We start from the raw sequence: 19,668 nt of genomic DNA on the forward strand, positions 1-19,668 counted from the left end.
TCTTGTCACCAAGCCAGCCTCCAAAAGCCTTCATTTCATTGTGTGTGCAGGTGCACTGACAACTGTCTGCTGATATTCCTTAGCAAGCTCTGCACTGGTGTTGAACAGATCCTGTAGCTGAATCCTCTTCAGGAGATGGTCCTAGCACTTGAAGGACTTTCTTGGGTGCCCTGAAGTCTTCTTCATGGCAATTGAACCTCTATTTTTGAAGTTACTGATCATCTAATAAATAGTTGATTTAGGGGCAATCTTACAATCAGCAATGTCTGGCCTGTAAAGCCTTTTTAATACAAAGTAATGATGAATGCACATGTTTTATTGAAGGTAACAATTGTTAATAGAACAGTACAATGATTTCAAGAACCAACCCCCTTTTAAAGCAACCAGTTTTTTTTTATTCAATCAGTATCACAGAGTGATATCAGCTACCTTGTGCTTGTTAACACTTTCTCCTGAGCTAACGAGAAGACCACTGAAATTATGTAATCAAGTAATTTTGTGGCAGGAAGGAACTTAAGTGGAAATGGGGGTATTTATGATTAAGTTAATATCCTTTGCAATTAAAAACGTTGCAATTTTTTACAATTAATCTTATCACTCTTCATAACAATCCAGAGTTAACGCAAATTGGCACTATAAAATCTTAAGCAGCAAACTTTGTGAAAACCAAAATTTGTGTCAGTCTCAAAACTTTTGGACATGAATGTATATTCTTAAATTGAGAGACATTTCTATGTATTTATCACATAACTGAGATACCCAAAAATGACATCGAGAAAACATACTCAACCCCTGACCTTCAATCAGTACATGAAAACATAAAGCTTCCAAAATGATCCCTATTCATACACTGATCTATGTTTTCTTACAGGGCACACAGGCTGAATTTGCCTTGTCACTTGTAGTCATGCTATTTTAAGCAAAGAATCTGAGACCAGTCAGAAAAGCCATAAAACTTAGACTTCGAGACAGGTGCAAAGAATGTACATGGCATAGACAACACAGAGATAAAAAGAGCAGCAGCTGGGATCTCTCATTAACAACTTGAATACATTGAGCTGAGAAGCTCTTCTTTATCAATCACTGATAGTCAGGCTCATGAAGTCACAGCTGTTGGTCTCCTGCAGTTGTACAGGGCTACACTACCTGCTGGTGACTTCTGATTGTCAGTTGTCACTGTACACTCATCCATAAGTGGTTGTTGTTCCACAGTGAATGGATACAACATCTTCTGTTTATCTCCAAAGTTCGAAATGTCATGACCATATACAATATTACTATGAATATGAAGCCACCAAGGTGGTCAGCAGCAAAGTACATGGGTAAAGCAGTACATTCTGATGCAGACCTTCAGTGCATAAATTCTGTCCCCAAAAAGAACATATTTAATTTAACAAGATCCACGACATTCAAGGAAAACTTTCTGCAGTCTCATTTATATTGGAAAACAAATATTAAGTGCAATGTAAATTTAGTTGTATGATGACACTTTTTCAATAAGAATGGAAAACTGGTGTTAGCTTGTCCAAAGATGCATGGCATTGGACACATTAGAGACCAGATCTCAGCAAGAATATAAAATCATAAAATGCCAAAGGCTGAGGTTAGTTGAATTCTCTTTGCTGCCTGCTGCCGAGACCGGTGATAGGAAACTGCAAATGTCACTATGTTGATGGAAAGGATTATTAATCTTCTGCTAGGTGCATAAATAAAGTTGCATTTGCAGTTTCACATAAATGATCTGAAAGCAGCAGGCAACAAACACAGCTCTGCACTGCCACTGTGGTGGAGTACAGGACAGTCGAGCTCTGCTAGAACCAGTTAATGATGTAAAACCACACAGGCAGATATACTGATGTAGAGGACAGAAGATAATATAAGTAAGGCAGTGTACTGTACAGGAGTAGACAGTAAACAGACACATAAGGTAAATTCTACACTTAGATTATTTACGGATAATTCAGAGAAGTGGCGATCATCAGGAGCACACGAGAAGGAGGTGTATGCAGCACTGAAGAGAAGCAAGTACTGCTGGGAAATATAGATTTAGCAAATAAAAATAGGATTACCTATGTAAAGCTGAATGTACCAAGAGGGAGATAAAAAAGAAAAAAGACACAAAGATACAAGAAAGACTATTGTCTAATCTCACCGATATAAGCGGGTTCGGCTGACTGTATTATAATGTGTATGGGGGGGCCTTTACAACAAGCTGTTCCTTAGTAAATTTTCTGTAAGCGTCTATTAAGGTATTACCAAATAATAGTAAAGAAAATATGCTTAATGCAGTCAGCTCTAGTCTCCGGGCTTCTGGAAAATAAGGCTCCTTTCATTTATTTTGTATAATGGGAATGGGCGCGCAATGTTGAGCTCTGCTTCTGCACAGGACAAATTTTCTTCCTGGATCTGTGGCTCGTGGCCAGATTCACCATATTTTTTATGACTTTGGTCTTCATCAAATTGACAACACTACCAAAATATTATGTCTTTTTGATTGTTTAAAAGCAGCAAACCCTAATACAGTTAAGGCTGCAAATAAACTCTTTAAAAATGAACCTGGGGGGGATAGTGTACACAATTTTCACTACATGCCTTTGTCTGGTCCATCTATTCAGTCAAACAGTCTAATCTTGGCACAGTGAATATATGCAAAGAGAAAAAAAAAACAGTAGTAAAATGAATTCTTGGTCATGACGTTGTCATCATTAGAGGGGTTAAATCATTACATTGTCTGGAAAACCTTAACTGTAACTTTGCACTGCGCTAAGCCCAAGTCAGCTGGAAAAATGCCTTAAAACCTCAAAGTAATTTAGTATTATGTGCTGGGCAATAAAACTTGGTCATATCTGTGTAACTTCATGATCAATAATAAAAGGGGAAGAAATATTCTAACAGGTCTTAAACAGTTTATATGACTGTTAGGAAAGTTATTGTATTTTTCGTTTGCTTCTACATGCAAATATTTTTAGAAAATTAGCTAAAATGGGGGGAGGTCCACTGGCAATCTAATAAGGCTCTGTACATGTTAGCTGTGAGACCATCCATTATGATGTTGATTGGTTTATGCTAGAATTATCTAAACAATAGAAACAAAGCAGAAACACAGACAGGTTTAGTTAGTCTTCGCTTTGATGCGTAGTTTGACAAATCTTCTAATACATGCCGAGCTGTGTGAATAGAGCTTTGCTGTCAGTGCAGCGCCTCTGCACGTGTGATGATGGTTGTGTCTCCTTTGCGCGCCTCTTCCTGAACTGCTTCATCCACAGGAATCCGTTGCATTCTGATGAAGATCCAGAATTTAGGACCGAAACGTCAAATGTTAATTGCAATTGAATTGCTTAAATACAACTGTGGCAATTTTACTGCATCACTACTCAGTAATGTTGAGCGATACCTTCCGATATCGGGAAATATCGGATCGGATTGGATCGGACCGATACCCAAAAAGTATCGGATATCGCCGATTCCGATACCGGAAACCAATGCAAGTCAATGGGACACAAATATCGGAATAAAAATAAACCCTTTCTTTCCTTGTAGGTTAATTCTACATGAAGGAAAACAACTAAGAATAATGTAGAATGTATTACATGAAAAGCCGGCAATTCAGCAGCGGCATACACCGGTACCCGACAATTTAGAAAAGAAAGAATAGAACATCACACATAGATTAGATAGATAGAAACATGTCAGTCACATATATATGAAGTACAGTGACAGTGTTGCTTACTGTAATTGTCATTTAGTGTAAAGGATTTATTAAAAAAAATAACAGTGTTTTCATGCACCGTCTCTTTAAAAAAGCCGGCCGGCAATTCAGCAGCGGTACCCGACAATTTAGAAAAGAAAGAATAGAGCATCACACATAGATTAGATAGATAGAAACATGTCAGTCACATATCTAAGAAGTGCAGTGATAGTGTTGATTACTGTACTTGTAATTTAGTGTTAAAATAAAGGATTTATTAAAAAAAAAAATTGGCGTTGGGTTCCCCGTAATTTTAGGCTCTAGCGGAGCAGGAGAATTTTCCCACGCTGTCAGTGACGTGCATGAGGTGAGCTGAGTTCATTGGACATGATCTCGGCTCTTCTGGATGCCGTCACAGCCAGACACTGAGGAGCACAAGCATGCCTGCGCTTCTCTGTCTCTGCGGCATGGCAAGCTGGATGGCAGCGTTCTGTTGCGATCCAGCCTGTCATGTCAATGTAGCAGAGCTGAAGCTGTCGTGGGAACCATGGAAAGATAAGGATGAGGTTGCTTTATTATTTTACTTTTATTGCAGGAGATCGTTGGCTTCAGCTGGAATGGGCGTGATGGTAAGTATGGTTTAATTTAGAACATTAAAAAATTGTGTGTTTATTTCAATTAAATGACTTTATTCTGAGTGTTTGTGTTTTTTTTTTTAACTTTGACTATGGGGTTAGTAATGGGGGTGTCTTATAGACGCCTCTCCATTACTAACCTGGGCTTGATGTCAGCTGGCATTATAAGCTGACATCAACCCCAGCCCTATTACCCCACTGCCACCGCTACAGGGCAGTGGGAAGAGTGAGGCTAAGTGCCAGAATTGGCGTATAATATGGATGCGCCATTTCTGGGGCGGCTGAGGGCTGGTGTTTCTAGCCTGGGAGGGGGCCAATATTGATGGCACCCTTCCTGGGCTATTAATATCAGCCCCCAGCTGTCTGCCTAGCCTTTGCTAGCTATTAAAATAGGGGGGACCCCACGTCATTTTTTTGGGGGGTCCCCCATTTTAATAGCTAGTAAAGGCTAGGTATTCAGCTGGGGGCTGATATTAGTAGCCTGGGAAGCTCCGTGGGTATTACCCCCTTCCCAGGCTTCAAACATCTGCCCCAGCCGTCTGCTTAACCTCCGCTAGAGCCTAAAATTACGGGGAACCCAATGCCAATTTTTTTTTTTAATAAGTCCTTTATTTTAACACTAAATGACAAGTACAGTTATTAACACTATCACTGTACTTCTTATATATGTGACTGACATGTTTCTATGTATCTAATCTATGTGTGATGCTCTATTCTTTCTATTCTAAATTGTCGGGTACCGCTGCTGAATTGCCGGCCGGCTTTTTTAAGGAGACAGTGCATGAAAACACTATTATTTTTTTTAATAAATCCTTTAACACTAAATGACCAGTACAGTAAGCTGAGCGCTGCCATCCAGCTTGTCATCCTTCAGAGACACTGCAGAGCGCAGGCATTATGGGAACTTCCGATTCCGGTATTCGATGTTCTAAAAGTATCGGAACTCAGTATCAGAACTCCGATACCGCGAATGTCGGTCGCCCACAGCCCAGCATCCACCGCGGGGAGCGTGTCCCTGATTTCACGCCTCACTTGACGTGACATCAGTGGAAGGAAGAGCCGGCTGCAGCTGGGGATCACGTGATGCCTGTGAGCGGCCAGCAATAGCGCCGCTCACAGGCAATAACAGCAGCACAAGGTAATTACAAATAAACATCTTTTCAACATAAAAATACAATGGAGCATTATCATTAGTACTGGACAACCCCTTTAATGCGGGAATAGCATACTAGGGTAAGGTAGAGAGCCCTGGATGTAAGCATACTGCCTATAAGACCACTGCCAAACTATTTGTATTTGGTGAGTATTTTTTCTCAGGAGTGGGAGCCAAAACCAGGTGAAGAACAATCAGAGAAAAAGTATAATAGAAACCAGTCACCAATTCTGCATTTATCACCCACTCATGGTTTTGGCTTCCCCTTCCTGAGAAAAAATACTGACCGAATACTGAACGAATTCTGATAGTGGGGCCATGGCCTAAGCCCTAAGGGACAGAAGCACAAGGTCTTGGCATGCTTCCTGTGGGGAAGCTTTGGTTGTCACTACTATGTGGATTGGTGGGTGGTGCAGCATGTGGCTCACAACCTTCTCTCAGAACTGAATGTGGCTCTCAAGGTAAGAAAGGTGGGGGACTACTGTTTTATATGAATAAGTCTGTTTAAAGACCTCATACACACAGGATAAAAAAATCGATTTTGACCATAATAAACGATTATTTGTTTTGACCGATGCAGAGCAACAAATGATCATCATCGTCCAAAATGCCGATTGGCTATGCCATGACCGATGCAGTTTCACATTCTGTTTTTACCTCCGACTTGTCAGGACACCTTTGTCTTATGTGCATGGGGATTTAACTCCTAAGTAGGCATCCGATAGATTGGGATCTGCTGCTTGATATTAGTGATGGTTGTCTACTTCACCCTCTTGAATGCAAATATTTAGCAGAAGAGAGTGTTGGGTTAAAGTACTGCTTGTTATGACTTACACATCCTCTCATCTGCTCCGAAGTAGTATTTTTTCTGTGAAGATTACGTAGATATGCTGTGCATTTGTTCCATTTTGCAAACTTACAATGTCCCACTGTAATGTACATGCATAAAAAACATGTAAAAAAAATATATTTTTGTCACTTTTACAAAATCTCTAAAAAGATCAAGAAATATATTTAAAAATATATTTAAATTGGTGAACACTATAGGCTCTTTACACACTGTGTCTAATCATCTGTTAAATGCTAAAAGAAATCTTTGAATAAAGTGGTTTGATATGCTGTTTTTTTTCGTGTTTACTGGATGCCACTGTAGAAACAGTAGATACAGTCTGCTGTTTTATTCCATGTAGTAGAAAGCAAGAAACCTCAATGTATGCCGCCTGAATGGAGGCCAGTTTGGTGAAGGGGTGTCTATGGGCACATTTAACATATGCTCTGGGACCTTTCCTGATGCATATACGTATACGCATACAGCCAGTGCAGTGTGAAAGGAGCCTTATATTAGTACAGTATATGGCTTGAACAGGATAACTTCTCTGCTGTTTGAAGCAAGACATGGTCTATATTGTTATTTTAGGCAACCCAATGAGATTACCTGTCCAGGGTCCGATTCTTTTGTTCTTCAGGAGATAATCTGCTACCCTAAAAATCAGGCAGTGGCTCTCTCATAAAGTAGTCTGGCAGCGGCTCTCTTGTAGAGAACACATAAGTTCTGTATATAGAGAAATTGAGAGAGATAGGTGCCAGCCAAACAATATCCATTGTGTAAGGGTCCCCTAAAACAGTATATTAACATCACAGTACAATTACAATACTGCCAGCGTCTTATGTTGCAGAAAATATTGTGCCCCCTCTACAGCCCCAGCTTGCCATACTGAATCTGTTGCAGGGCCCTTTTATACTAATGATGGCTTCTTATTTTCAGAGGTCTTGTAGAGCGTTTTGTTCTGCATTGGCCAAATGAAAGGTTTAAAGCTGATTTCACATAAACAAAATATTGTTACCTATACGTCAGAAGAAGGTGAACAGCAAAGAAATATAATAAAAAAAAGATAATAAGACACTAATGAAATAAAATGAAATTTCTAATAAAACACCAATAAAAAAATATAATAATAGCAATTCACGTCCTTATATCTCTAATCTTGTATTCCCTGCTTCTAATTCTATTACTGGTGTATATTTGATGTGAAAATGTATGGTTAACCTCAAGAGATGCCCCCATACTATACTGTTACTGTAGATATCTTAGTGATGTTGTAAACAGAAAATACTCTACTCTACCTCTACTCACTTGAAAATAATAATTATAAGCCCCTTGGCTCCAATACTGAATTTGTTACGAGATCCTTTATCCACATGTTTTTTATTAAGCTGATACAAATATCAAAAGACTGACCATCACTTCCAAACCGAAAACAGGTGTGTACAGGTGCAAACTAAGACTAGCCATCACCATATATAACTAACAAATAAAGTTGCACTCTGTAGCGCTATAGTATGCAAACATGAAATATGAAATTTGAATGACATTACTGCTCTAGAAAATAGGAAAAAATGAGAATACTTAGCGCATAAATTGGCCAATTCATGTGTACCCGTCAGCCACGATAAGGCGATTCCCGTTGCTGGGAACCTACCTAATGTAAATCTTCTCTTAGGCGGAAGCCTGCATTTATATGGGAAGGTAGGATCCTGCTGTAATTACATGAATTGACACACTGCAAACGCAGCAGCTCCAGGCCATATTAGACTGCGGTTGGCTTCCTTCCCTATCTCCTACATTATGACGTGCCCAGTTCACAGTTGTAGATGTAGCCTGGCACCAAATTATTATAGCCCAACGCTTTGCACTGGCTACTATTTTCCTCTATCACCTGTAATGACTCTGAACGGAGCCATGATGGGCATGTGGCTGGTCACCAGCGCTGCCGCTGTGATTTCCTCCAATAATGTGTTGTCACCACTGGAGGAAGGCACTGCCGCAGGCCTGGTACCCAGACTTGTGCTTGCTGCTCATTACTGTGTTCTGAGCGGAGCAACTGCAATAACATAACTTTTATGCTCAATCACAGTAATTACCAGTGAGCTCAGATCCGGGCACCAAGGCTGTTGCAGTTACTTCCTCCAGCGGTGGGTACATATCACTGGATGAAATCACCGCTGTAGCGCTACTGCCCGGATCTGATGAGCGTTCACCGGTAATCACAGTGATCTCAGTGGAGAAATTTTGTTATTGTGGCTGCTCTTAGATCACGGTATTTGTCTGCAGAGCCATGTATCAAATCCTGTCATGTGTGATACAGTCCATAAAGCCATCTATCTAAACCTATCATTTGTGATGCAGTCTGCAGAGCTGTTTTTTTAATCTTATCATTTGGGATACAATCCACTGAGCTGTGTATCTAATCCTATTATGTGTTAGGCAGTTCACCTAGCCATGTATTTAATCCTACTATGTGTGCTACAGTACACAAAGCCATGTATCTAATCTTATCATGTGTGATATAATCTGCTGAGTAGTGTATTTAATCCTCTCATGTGTGGTCAAGTCCACCTTGGATGTATTCCGATCATGTGTGATACAGTACGCTGAGCTGAGAAACTAATCCTATTATATGTGATACTAACTGCTGAGCTGCATAATTGCTGTGATCTGCAACCACAATGAAAGGACCGCTCCGCTCAGATCTCTGTAGAGACCAATGAGCAGCACAACACTAACTAAAAGAATGGTGCTGCCAGCCGTCCCCTGTCTACATTACAATATCACATCATCAATGAAATGGCTCCGCACTGTGGTCGTAAACTTCATCCTCCTTTATCCTTTTGTAAACACCCAGAAGTGGAGGGGAGGAGCGATTTCACACCCGTGTGAGCAGATCCAGCCCCAATTTACCGCACTCATAATGTGAGCTAACAGTGCACTATGTTTTCATGGCAAATGTCAACAGCGGTTCCCCCATGTTTAAGAGTTGAAAATATCAAAACGTTTTGCATAGTTTTTTCTATTTTATGCCCTTAAAAATATATATATTTTCTTAATTAAAACATTAATTCTTTACCTTTTTTTCAATTGTTGAAAAAACATTTTTGATTAGATATTCCCTTTAACTTCTAGTATATCACATTGCTATCAGTGCTAATGCAAGGCCTCTAGGCTTTGTGTGACAATAAATCCCTATAACATAGATAAAACTGCAACTCTGTTAAGGGGCAGTTTTGGGGTCAGTGGTGTTTCGTGTAAAATAAGTGCTGTAGTGTATAGAAGAAATACAAGGAACCACTGAGTATTGCTTGAAAAGATGATGGTTAATAAGTAGAGGTACCGTCATTTTATTGAGGCTACTTGTTTCAATGCCGAACAGGTGCCTTCATCCGACCTGTTTGGTGCTGAAACATCTAACCTCAATAAAGTGACCTACCTCTACCTATTAGTCGTCATCTTTTCCAGCAACGTCCAGTGGTTCCTTGTTTTTCTTCTACACACTTGTTGCAGTTGCCATCGTGCATAACCGGCACAACGAGAAGCAGCATCTGGTTTACTCTTCACAAGTTTTTGGACAGAGTTGGGCCTGTATTAAGCAAGCACATCTCGCTCAGGTGAGCAGTTTCGCTTACTCTCAGAATTAATTTATTTATCTAAAACCTACACTATGGAACACCGCTTTTTTGTCTCTTTCCTTTACATTGTTTAAAATATGGCATGCTATGGTTTTTCCCATTGGGTTCTCTATAGGGCGTAAAAACCCACACATGTTTAAAATAATCCAAAATAAAAAAAAAAAACCTGCAAAAAAGTTTTGAAAAAAATCCATGAAAAATACTTGAAATGCATATTTTTTTTACAAGCATTTAAACAAGCTGATTAGCGTGTGTTAAGGAAACTTTAAGGGGATAACTAAACGGTTCTGTCATAATCTAAGTACCGTATATTCCGGCGTATAAGACGACCTGGTGTATAAGACGACCCCCCTACTTTCCTGTTAAAATATAGAGTTTAGGATATATTCACCGTATAAGACTACCCCTTTTCCAACGCATACCAAACACCGGTAAAAATTTAAAAAAAACAGATTTGAATTTAACATGGTCCTTTTTTAATTTAAATTCTTATGACATGCAGGTATATAGCAGGAAAACTGTCACTCATAAACATATTAAAATAGGGGGAACCCCACGTCATTTTTTGGGGGGGTCCCCCATTCTATTAGCTAGTAAAGGCTAGGTATTCAGCTGGGGGCTGATATTAGTAGCCTGGGAAGCTCCGTGGGTATTACCCTCTTCCCAGACTTCAAACATCTGCCCCAGCCGTCTGCTTAACCTCCGCTAGAGACTATAATGATGGTGGATCCCACGCCAATTTTCTTTTTAAAAAATCCTTTATTTTAACACTAAATGACAATTGAGGGGTTAATAAAGATGCAGTCCCTAAATTATTAATTTTGTAATTAATTTTTCCCAAAAATGTTGACGTGGGGCTTCGCCATATTTTTGTGTCCAGCCAGGTACAGCAGGCAGGAACGGGCTGCCCCCAACCACCAGCTGCCTATTTGTACCTGGCCGGACACAACAATATAGGGAAGCCCTTTTTTTTAAAATTATTTCATGAAATAATTAAAAAAAAAAATACATGGGGCTTCGCCCTGTTTTTGTGTCCAGCCAGGTACAACTAGGCAGCTGGGGGCTGGAATCTGCAGCGCTGGGAGGCCCAAGCTTTCTGGGCCCCACCCGCTGCAAATTGCAGTCCGCAGCCACCCCGGAAAATGGCGCGTTCATAGAAGCGCCATCTTCTGGCGCTGTACCCAACTCATCCAGGGCCCTGGTGCGGTGGCTCACTGGGTAATAAAGGGGTTAAGGCCAGCTTGGCATTATCAGCTGGCCCTAAGCCCGAAATTCATGGGGTCACGCCAATATTAGACATGACCACCATGAATTTCTAGTAAAGTAATTAAAAAAAACACAACACCCAGAATAAAGTCCTTTAATTGAAATAAAGACACAATTTTTTAATGTTCTAAATTAAACCATACTTACCATCACGCCCATTCCAGCTGAAGCCAACGATCTCCTGCAATAAAAGTAAAATAATAAAGCAACCTCATCCTTACCTCTCCATGGTTCCCAGGACCGGTCCAGCTCTGCTACATTCACATGACAGGCTGCACCGCAGCAGAACGCTGCCATCCAGCCTGTCATCCCGCAGACACTGAGAAGCGCAGGCATGCTTGTGCTCCTCAGTGTCTGACTGTGACGGCATCCAGATGAGCCGAGATCATGTCCAATGAACTCGGCTCACCTCATGCACGTCACTGACAGCGTGGGAAAATTCTCCTCCCCGCATGCGCAGTAGAAGTTTCCCACGCTGTCAGTGACGGACGTCCAGGAGGTGAGCTGAGTTCATTGTCGGCTCATCTGGATGCCGTCACAGTCAGACACTGAGGAGCGCAAGCATGCCTGCGCTTCTCAGTGTCTGCGGGATGACATGCTGGATGGCAGCGTTCTGCTGCGGTCCAGCCTGTTATCTCGATGTAGCAGAGCTGGAGCCATCGTGGGAACCATGGAAAGGTAAGGATGAGGTTGCTTTATTATTTTACTTTTATTGCAGGAGATCGTTGGCTTCAGCTGGAATGGGCGTGATGGTAAGTATGGTTTAATTTAGAACAATAAAGAATTGTGTCTTTATTTCAATTAAAGGACTTTATTCTGGGTGTTTGTGTTTTTTTTAACTTTGACTATGGGGTTAGTAATGGGGGTGTCTTATAGACGCCTCTCCATTACTAACCTGGGCTTGATGTCAGCTGGCATTATAAGCTGACATCAACCCCAACCCTATTACCCCCTGCCACCGCACCAGGGCAGCGTGGAAGAGCGAGGCTAAGTGCCAGAATTGGCGCATCCTATGGATGCGCCATTTCTGGGGCGGCTGACGGCTGGTGTTTCTAGCCTGGGAGGGGGCCAATATTCATGGCACCCTTCCTGGGCTATTAATATCAGCCCCCAGCTGTCTGCCTAGCCTTTGCTAGCTATTAAATTAGGGGCGACCCCACGTTATTTTTTGGGGGGGGTTCCCCCATTTTAATAGCTAGTAAAGGCTAGGTATTCAGCTGGGGGCTGATATTAGTAGCCTGGGAAGCTCCGTGGGTATTACCCCCTTCCCAGGCTTCAAACATCTGCCCCAGCTGTCTGCTTAACCTCCGCTAGAGACTAAAATTAAGGGGAACCCCACGCCAATTTTTTTTTTAATAAATCCGTTATTTTAACACTAGATGACAAGTACAGTAACCAGCACTATCACAGTACTTCATATATATGTGACTGACATGTTTCTATCTATCTAATCTATGTGTGAAGCTCTATTCTTTCTGTTATAAATTGTCGGGTACAGATGCTAAATTGCCGGCCGGCTTTTTTAAAGAGACGGTGCATGAAAACACTATTATTTGTTTTAATAAATCCTTTACACTAAATGACAAGTACAGTAAGCAACACTGTCACTGTACTTCATATATATGTGACTGACATGTTTCTATCTATCTAATCTATGTGTGATTCTCTATTCTTTCTATTCTAAATTGTCGGGTGTCGGCTTATGCCGCTGCTGAATTGCCGGCTTTTCATATATTGTCACAGAAGCGATGCGAACTTCCCTGCTCCGGACACAGCGCAGCGCTTCTGTGACAAGTGAAAGCTGTCGGCACAGAAGCCCTGCGCTGTGTCCGGAGCTGGGAATACGCAGCGATGTGTCCGTTTCAGCACAGAAGCGCTGACCGTCTGGACCTACCGCCACCGTATTTTAACTCCCTCCACCTTATATTAACTCCGACATGGCAGGGATACGGCCACGGCAGCTTATTAACACCCCCAGAGTATCCCCGCATGTCAATTTCTGAAAGTTCAAAAGCATTACCGGCGTATAAGACGACCCCAGACTAGACAGAAGATTTTTCAGTCTTCAAAAGTCGTCTTATACGCCGGAATATACGGTATATATCTTTATTTTTAATAGGCTGAACTAGCATCACTTCTAAAACCCATATCAGAGAAGATTCTTGAAGTACAGACATTCCGAGAGAAGAACCGAGGAAGTCCAATGTTCAACCACCTTTCAGCAATAAGTGAAAGTATTCCAGCACTCGGCTGGATCGCAGTGGTAAGTTATATTAATTTTGGCCACATCTTACACAAGGAATTTTAAACTTCCTTTGGATAAAAGTCTTCTGAGATTTGGATGCTATGGAATAAATTAATCAAGTCTGGTGTGTCCTCTACCAGTCTACAAGAAAAACCCGCTGGAGTACACTGCACCAAATTCATTAAGAGGAGCACACAAAACGTAATGAATTTGTCACATATTTTGCGGCTGCCTTGTGCTAGATTCAGGATTTTACTCCAGCTACACACTGGAATAGCTTTCTGCCATGATATAAACCCCATTCTTGCTTAAATTCTATTAAATTTATCTGATTGGCCATGCCCTTTCTGCTAAGTCCAACCAACTGGTGGGACTAATGCAAAAATGCAGCTCAGTGTTTTGCAAAATGTTATGACTTTTGAACTCTTTTGATGAATTACCGCCTATATCTTCATCTCGAGAAAAACTAGCAAACAAAATAAAACATTAAGCACTGAGGAAGGGAATAGTAGAACCTGTGACACATACCATATACAGTCATGGCCAAAAGTGTTCGCACCCTTGAAATGGTTCCAGAAAATGAAGTATTTCTGCCAGAAAATAATTGCAATTACACATGTTTTGTTATACACATGCTTATTTCCTTTGTGTATACTGGAACAACACAAAAAAACTGAGAAAAAAGGTATAATTTCACACAAAACCCGAAACATGGGTCAGACAAAATTGTTAGCACCTTTCCAAAATTGTGGGTAAACAACTTTGTTTCAAGCATTTGATGCTCATTTAAACTCACCTGTGGCAAGTAACAGGTGTGGGCAATATAAAATTCACATCTGAAACCAGCTAAAAAGGGGAGAAGTTGACTCAATCTTTGCATTGTGTGTCTGTGTATGCCAAACTAAGCATGGAGAACAGAAAGAGGTGAATAGAACTGTCTGAGAGTTTAAGAACCAATTTTTTTTTTTAAATGTCAACCATCTCAAGGTTACAAGTTTATCTCCAGAGATTTTGATGTTCCTGCTGTCCTGCAGGCTCAGGGTGCATCAGTGTCAGCGCAAACTATCCATCAACATTTAAAATGAAATTAAACGCTATGGCAGGAGACCCAGGACGACTCTACTGCTGACACAGAGACATAAAAAAGCTAGACTGAAGTTTGCCAAAATGTACTCGAGTAAGCCAAAATCCTTCTGGGAAAGCGTCTTGTGTACAGATGAGACCAAGATAGAGCTTTTTGGTAAAGCACATCATTTTACTGTTTACCAAAAACGGAATGAGGCCTACAAAGAAAAGAACACAGCATCTATAGTCAAATATGGTGGATGTTCAAAGATGTTTTGGGATTGTTTTGGTGCCTCAGGCACTGGGTGCCTTTACTGTGTACAAGGCATTATGAAATCTGAAAATTACCAAAGGATTTTGGGACGCAATGTAGTGCCCAATGCCAGACAGCTGGGTTTGCATCCTAGGTCATGGGTCTTCCAGCAGGACAATGACCCCAAACATACTTCAAGAAGCACTCAGAAATGGATGGAAACAAAGCGCCTGAGAATTCTGAAGTGGCCAGCAATGAGTCCAGATCTAAATCCCTTTGAGCACCTATGGAGAGATCTTAAAATTGCTGTTGGGAGCAGGCATCCTTCAAATAAAAGAGACCTGAAGCAATTTGCAAAAGAAGAATGGTCCAAAATTCCAGTTGGAGGTGTAAAAAGCTTGTTGATGGTTTTATGAAGTGATTGATTGCAGCTATTTATTTCGAAGGGCGTGTAACCAAATATTAAGTTGCGGGTGCCAACAATTTTGTACGGCTCATTTTTAGGATTTTGTGTGAAATTATGTCCAATTTTCCTTTTTTCCTGTTTTCTTTTGTGTTCCAATACACACAAAGGAAATAAACATGTGTATAGCAAAACATGTGTAATTGCAATAATTTTCTGGGAGAAATACTTCATTTTCTAGAACAATTTCAAGGGTGTCAACAATTTCAGCCTTGAGTGTATATGTACATTTTACCTGGTTGGGCATAAACAGTTAATGGTAGGATGAAATTGTAGCGTCTTAAATGGGTTGTCTGGCATTAGGTTACATGTCTGCAGTCACTCTAACTGCAGACTTGTGAATCATCGCATTGTGCGTACTGTGTGCTGTGAGGATTCTCAGGCTTCAGTTGTGGCGATGTGTGACTGCTAGTATGTGAATTGCATACATGTGGTCATGCGCCGACTAGATAGGCGCAGCCTCACTCAATGCAAGTGTATTGAGCGAGGCCAAACACGTCTAGTCTGAATGTGAAAAATATGCTAATTACATACTTTCAGACACATGACCGCCCGCTTCCAGCGCCAGAAAATCTTTGCAGTGCGCAGTGTGAGCGATGTGATTCACAAGTCTGCAGTTACATAGAATGACTGCAGACTTGTAACGTAACTCCGGACAACCCCTTTAAAGGATCATAAGCAGATGAATGGCTACACAACATGGCTAAAAGTACATAATATGTCTATGTTGTATGTCCATATTGATCATATATGATGTTTTATGAAGTGCACAAGTAACAAATGTGATATGTTTTTGGATAGACTGCAGTGCCTGATTACAGGAGTCTCGCTCCACTGACATTACCTAGGAAAGAAGTCCACCTGTTATTTTTTTCTGTCCATACTAAAAATAATAAAATCTAAATATTTTATTCTAATTAAAACTAAAAAACATAAATTGAAAAAGTCTGCCTACTTACAAATTATTTGCAAAAAGAAGTAATAAAATCACAATTAGACTTAGATAATTTCTATTGTAAAAAATGAAAATATGTGAACTTTTATAATTTTTTAAATAAAACAAAAGTAGAGTCTGGTTGCTCCTTTTTACACTGTGTTCCAAATTATTTTGCAAATAATATTTTCTCAGATTTTCCCAAATTACCTATATGAATTGCAGTCATTGTAATTTTCCAGTCAAATAACTATTCGAGTACAATTGAAAGGTTTTTGTACAAACTGCCTATGATAACAGTATATTTTTGAAAAAATAAAATACTCAAACTGCACTCAAAATGCATGTTCCAAATTATTATGCACAGCAGAGTTTTCAACCGTTTCATTTTAATAAAGAACAAAAAAATGGTCATTTTTGCAATTATAAGCATTAGCAGGTTATTACAAACTGAAATCAAACAGTTTTCACCTCAAAACTTTATTCTAGGTGATGTTACATTTGCACATAGGACACCTTGTTCGAAAGGAGCTTCTGAACTCTCTCGTCCATTGAATTTGTCAGGTTTTGGATGGTTTCTGCTTCAATTGTTTTGCATGAGGACAGAATACCCTCCCAGAGCTGTTGCTTAGAGGTGAACTGCCTCCCGCCATCATAGACACTCCTTTTGATGATGCTCCAGAGGTTCTCAATGGGGTTGAGGTCAGGGGAGCATGGGGGCCACACCATAAGTTTGTCCCCTTTTATGCCCACTCCATCCATCTGGACCATCGAACTGTTTTGTTCACCGATGAGTGCCGTGCAACGCTCGATGGTCCAGATGGATGGAGTGGAGGATGGCTGGTTGATGGACACCCCATGCAAACACGGCTACGGCGCCAACAAGGAGGAGGTGGAGTAATGTTTTGGGCTGGAATCATGGGGAGAGAGATTGTCGGCCCCTTTAGGATCCCTGAAGGGGTAAAGATGAACTCCATAATGTATGTTGAGTTTCTCAAACAGCACTTCCTGCCATGGTTCAAGAAGAAGAACCGTGCATTCCGCAGCAAGATCATTTTCATGCATGATAATGCACCGTCTCATGCTGCACATAACACATCTGCATCTCTGGCTGCTATGGGCATAAAAGGAGACAAACTTATGGTGTGGCCCCCATGCTCCCCTGACCTCAACCCCATTGAGAACCTCTGGAGCATCATCAAAATGAGTGTCTATGATGGCGGGAGGCAGTTCACATCTAAGCAACAGCTCTGGGAGGGTATTCTGTCCTCATGCAAAACAATTGTAGCAGAAACCATCCAAAACCTGACAAATTCAATGGACGAGAGAGTTCAGAAGCTCCTTTCGAACAAGGGGTCCTATGTGCAAATGTAACATCATCTAGAATAAAGTTTTGAGTTGAAAACTGTTTGATTTCAGTTTGTAATAACCTGCTAATGCTTAGAATTTCAAAAATGACCATTTTTTTTCTTCTTTATTAAAATGAAAAGGTTGAAAACTCTGCTGTGCATAATAATTTGGAACATGCATTTTGAGTGCAGTTTGAGTGTTTTATTTTTTTTAAAATATACTGTTATCATAGGCAGTTTGTACAAAAACCTTTCAATTGTACTCTAATAGTTATTTGACTTGAAAATTACAATGACTGCAATTCATATAGGTAATTTGGGAAAATCTGAGAAAATATTATTTGCATAATAATTTGGAACACAGTGTAATTGGTGTATTTAATTGTAAGATTGTAATAATGCAGGTGCTTAGGTATCTAGTAAAACTTCCGTCTGAAACTGATAAATGATATATACAGATATTTTTATACTCATGCTGTTGTCTTTATAATTTCATTGATGTTATATCTAAGAATTAAGTAACTCTGATTTTCTATTTATGTTTAGACACCCGCACCTGGTCCCTTTGTGAAGGAGATGGCTGACGCTGCTGCATTTTACACAAATAGGGTACTTAAGGACTATAAAAATAGGTAAATTATTCACCTCTATCATTTCTGTTGTTTGTAATATCCAATCAAATTGAGAGCAAAAGTTCTTATTTGGGATGCTATAATTTTCTTCTTTTGGATTCACAAAATGTAAAATATTATTTTTGAATAAAAGGGACTTTAAATGCCCCTGTGTTGGTCACTACATTGGTCCAGTTTTGTTCACACTTGTATATTAGAGTGGAGATCCATTTTAGGAAACTTTTGCTGTTAAGACCATTACATAGTATATATTCAGGGTGAATAAAATACAAAATCTGAGGAATCTGCTCCAGAGACAGTGAGGGCACCAGGCCTATGATCTTACATGGATATTGGGACCATAAAACTTTCACATCACGAATCTAATCCAATTAAGGACTCACTCCCTAAAGCTCAGTTTGTTTGTTTAGTTAAATGTCAATTTATTATGCCATGCATCTGCTTTTCTTTTCTTTCTTTCTTTCTTTTTTTTGTGCATATATTTGTGTTTTTTCATATATCTTTATCTAAGGGTAATATTTCTCCTTGCAGAGAGTGCCGTGTTAAGCACGTCAGGTGAGGAGACTTTTAAAGCTGCAATGCTCCTCTGGGAAATATGCAAATTGTCTCTTCAGAGAGGAAGAGGTCTAGAACTTTAGTGCCACCTACAGGAAGTAGCAATCCTAAAAGTAAATAGCGACCCTTTAATGAGCCTTATCACATGACTTAGGATAAAAAGCCAAGACCAGAAACTCAATTTGCAGACACTGTGTTTCGGGGCACTGCCCCTCGTCAGTGCAAAGTCTTGGCTTTTTATCCTAAGTCATGTGATAAGGCTCGTTAAAGGGTCACTATTGACTTTTAGGATTGCTACTTCCTGTAGGTGGCACTAGAGTTCTAGCCCTCTTCCTCTCAGAAGAGACAATTTTCATACATCTTGTCATACCATGCCTGAGGAAGGGACCTAAATTGACTCAAAAGCTTGCCTTGTAACATCATCTATTTTATTTTTGTTAGCCATTAAAAGGTATCATAACTACAAGATTATCTTGTTTTTCCCACTGAGAGCAATCTTGTTTTAGCTGTGGCTAAGGCTGTGTTCCCACTATGCGTTTTTTAAGCGTTTACGCAGCGGGAGTTGTGCTGCAGAAACGCTTAAAAAACGCTTGGTAAAAGGTCTGCAATGTTCCCCAATGATAATCCGCATGTACCTCTTGAAGCTCATCAAGAGAATGCCAAGAGTGTGCAAAGCAGTCATCAAACCAAAAGGTGGCTACTTTGAAGAACCTAGAATATAAGACATATTTTCAGTTGTTTCACACTTTTTTTGTTAAGTATATAATTCCACATGTGTTAATTCATAGTTTTGATGCCTTCAGTGTGAATGTACAATTTTCAAAGTCATGAAAATACAGAAAAATCTTTAAATGAGAAGGTGTGTCCAAACTTTTGGTCTGTACTGTATATAAATCCATGCCGGTTGCATGGATTTATATAGTGTGACCAAGTTGTCAAGCACTTTTCCAAGTGATGCTAAAATCG

General features: G+C 40.1%; 1 protein-coding gene across 4 annotated transcripts in view; it reads left to right on the top strand.

Moving 5' to 3' along the window:
* Positions 1–19,668, top strand: part of CAP2 (cyclase associated actin cytoskeleton regulatory protein 2) — a 143,421-nt gene that overhangs the window by 83,282 nt on the left and 40,471 nt on the right. For 3 of the 4 annotated variants that reach the window (XM_073678810.1, XM_073678811.1, XM_073678809.1), the window contains exons 5-6: positions 13,326–13,469; positions 18,062–18,147. The exons of the other annotated variant lie outside the window; for it this stretch is intronic. In XM_073678810.1, coding sequence (XP_073534911.1) covers positions 13,326–13,469; positions 18,062–18,147 — 230 coding nt within the window. The remainder of the gene's footprint in view (positions 1–13,325; positions 13,470–18,061; positions 18,148–19,668) is intronic. 4 annotated transcript variants of the gene reach the window in all.

This window comes from Phyllobates terribilis, unplaced genomic scaffold, assembly GCF_046119375.1.
Source record: "Phyllobates terribilis strain yellow unplaced genomic scaffold, ASM4611937v1 Scaffold_4__5_contigs__length_816908805, whole genome shotgun sequence".
Taxonomy (NCBI): domain Eukaryota; kingdom Metazoa; phylum Chordata; class Amphibia; order Anura; family Dendrobatidae; genus Phyllobates; species Phyllobates terribilis.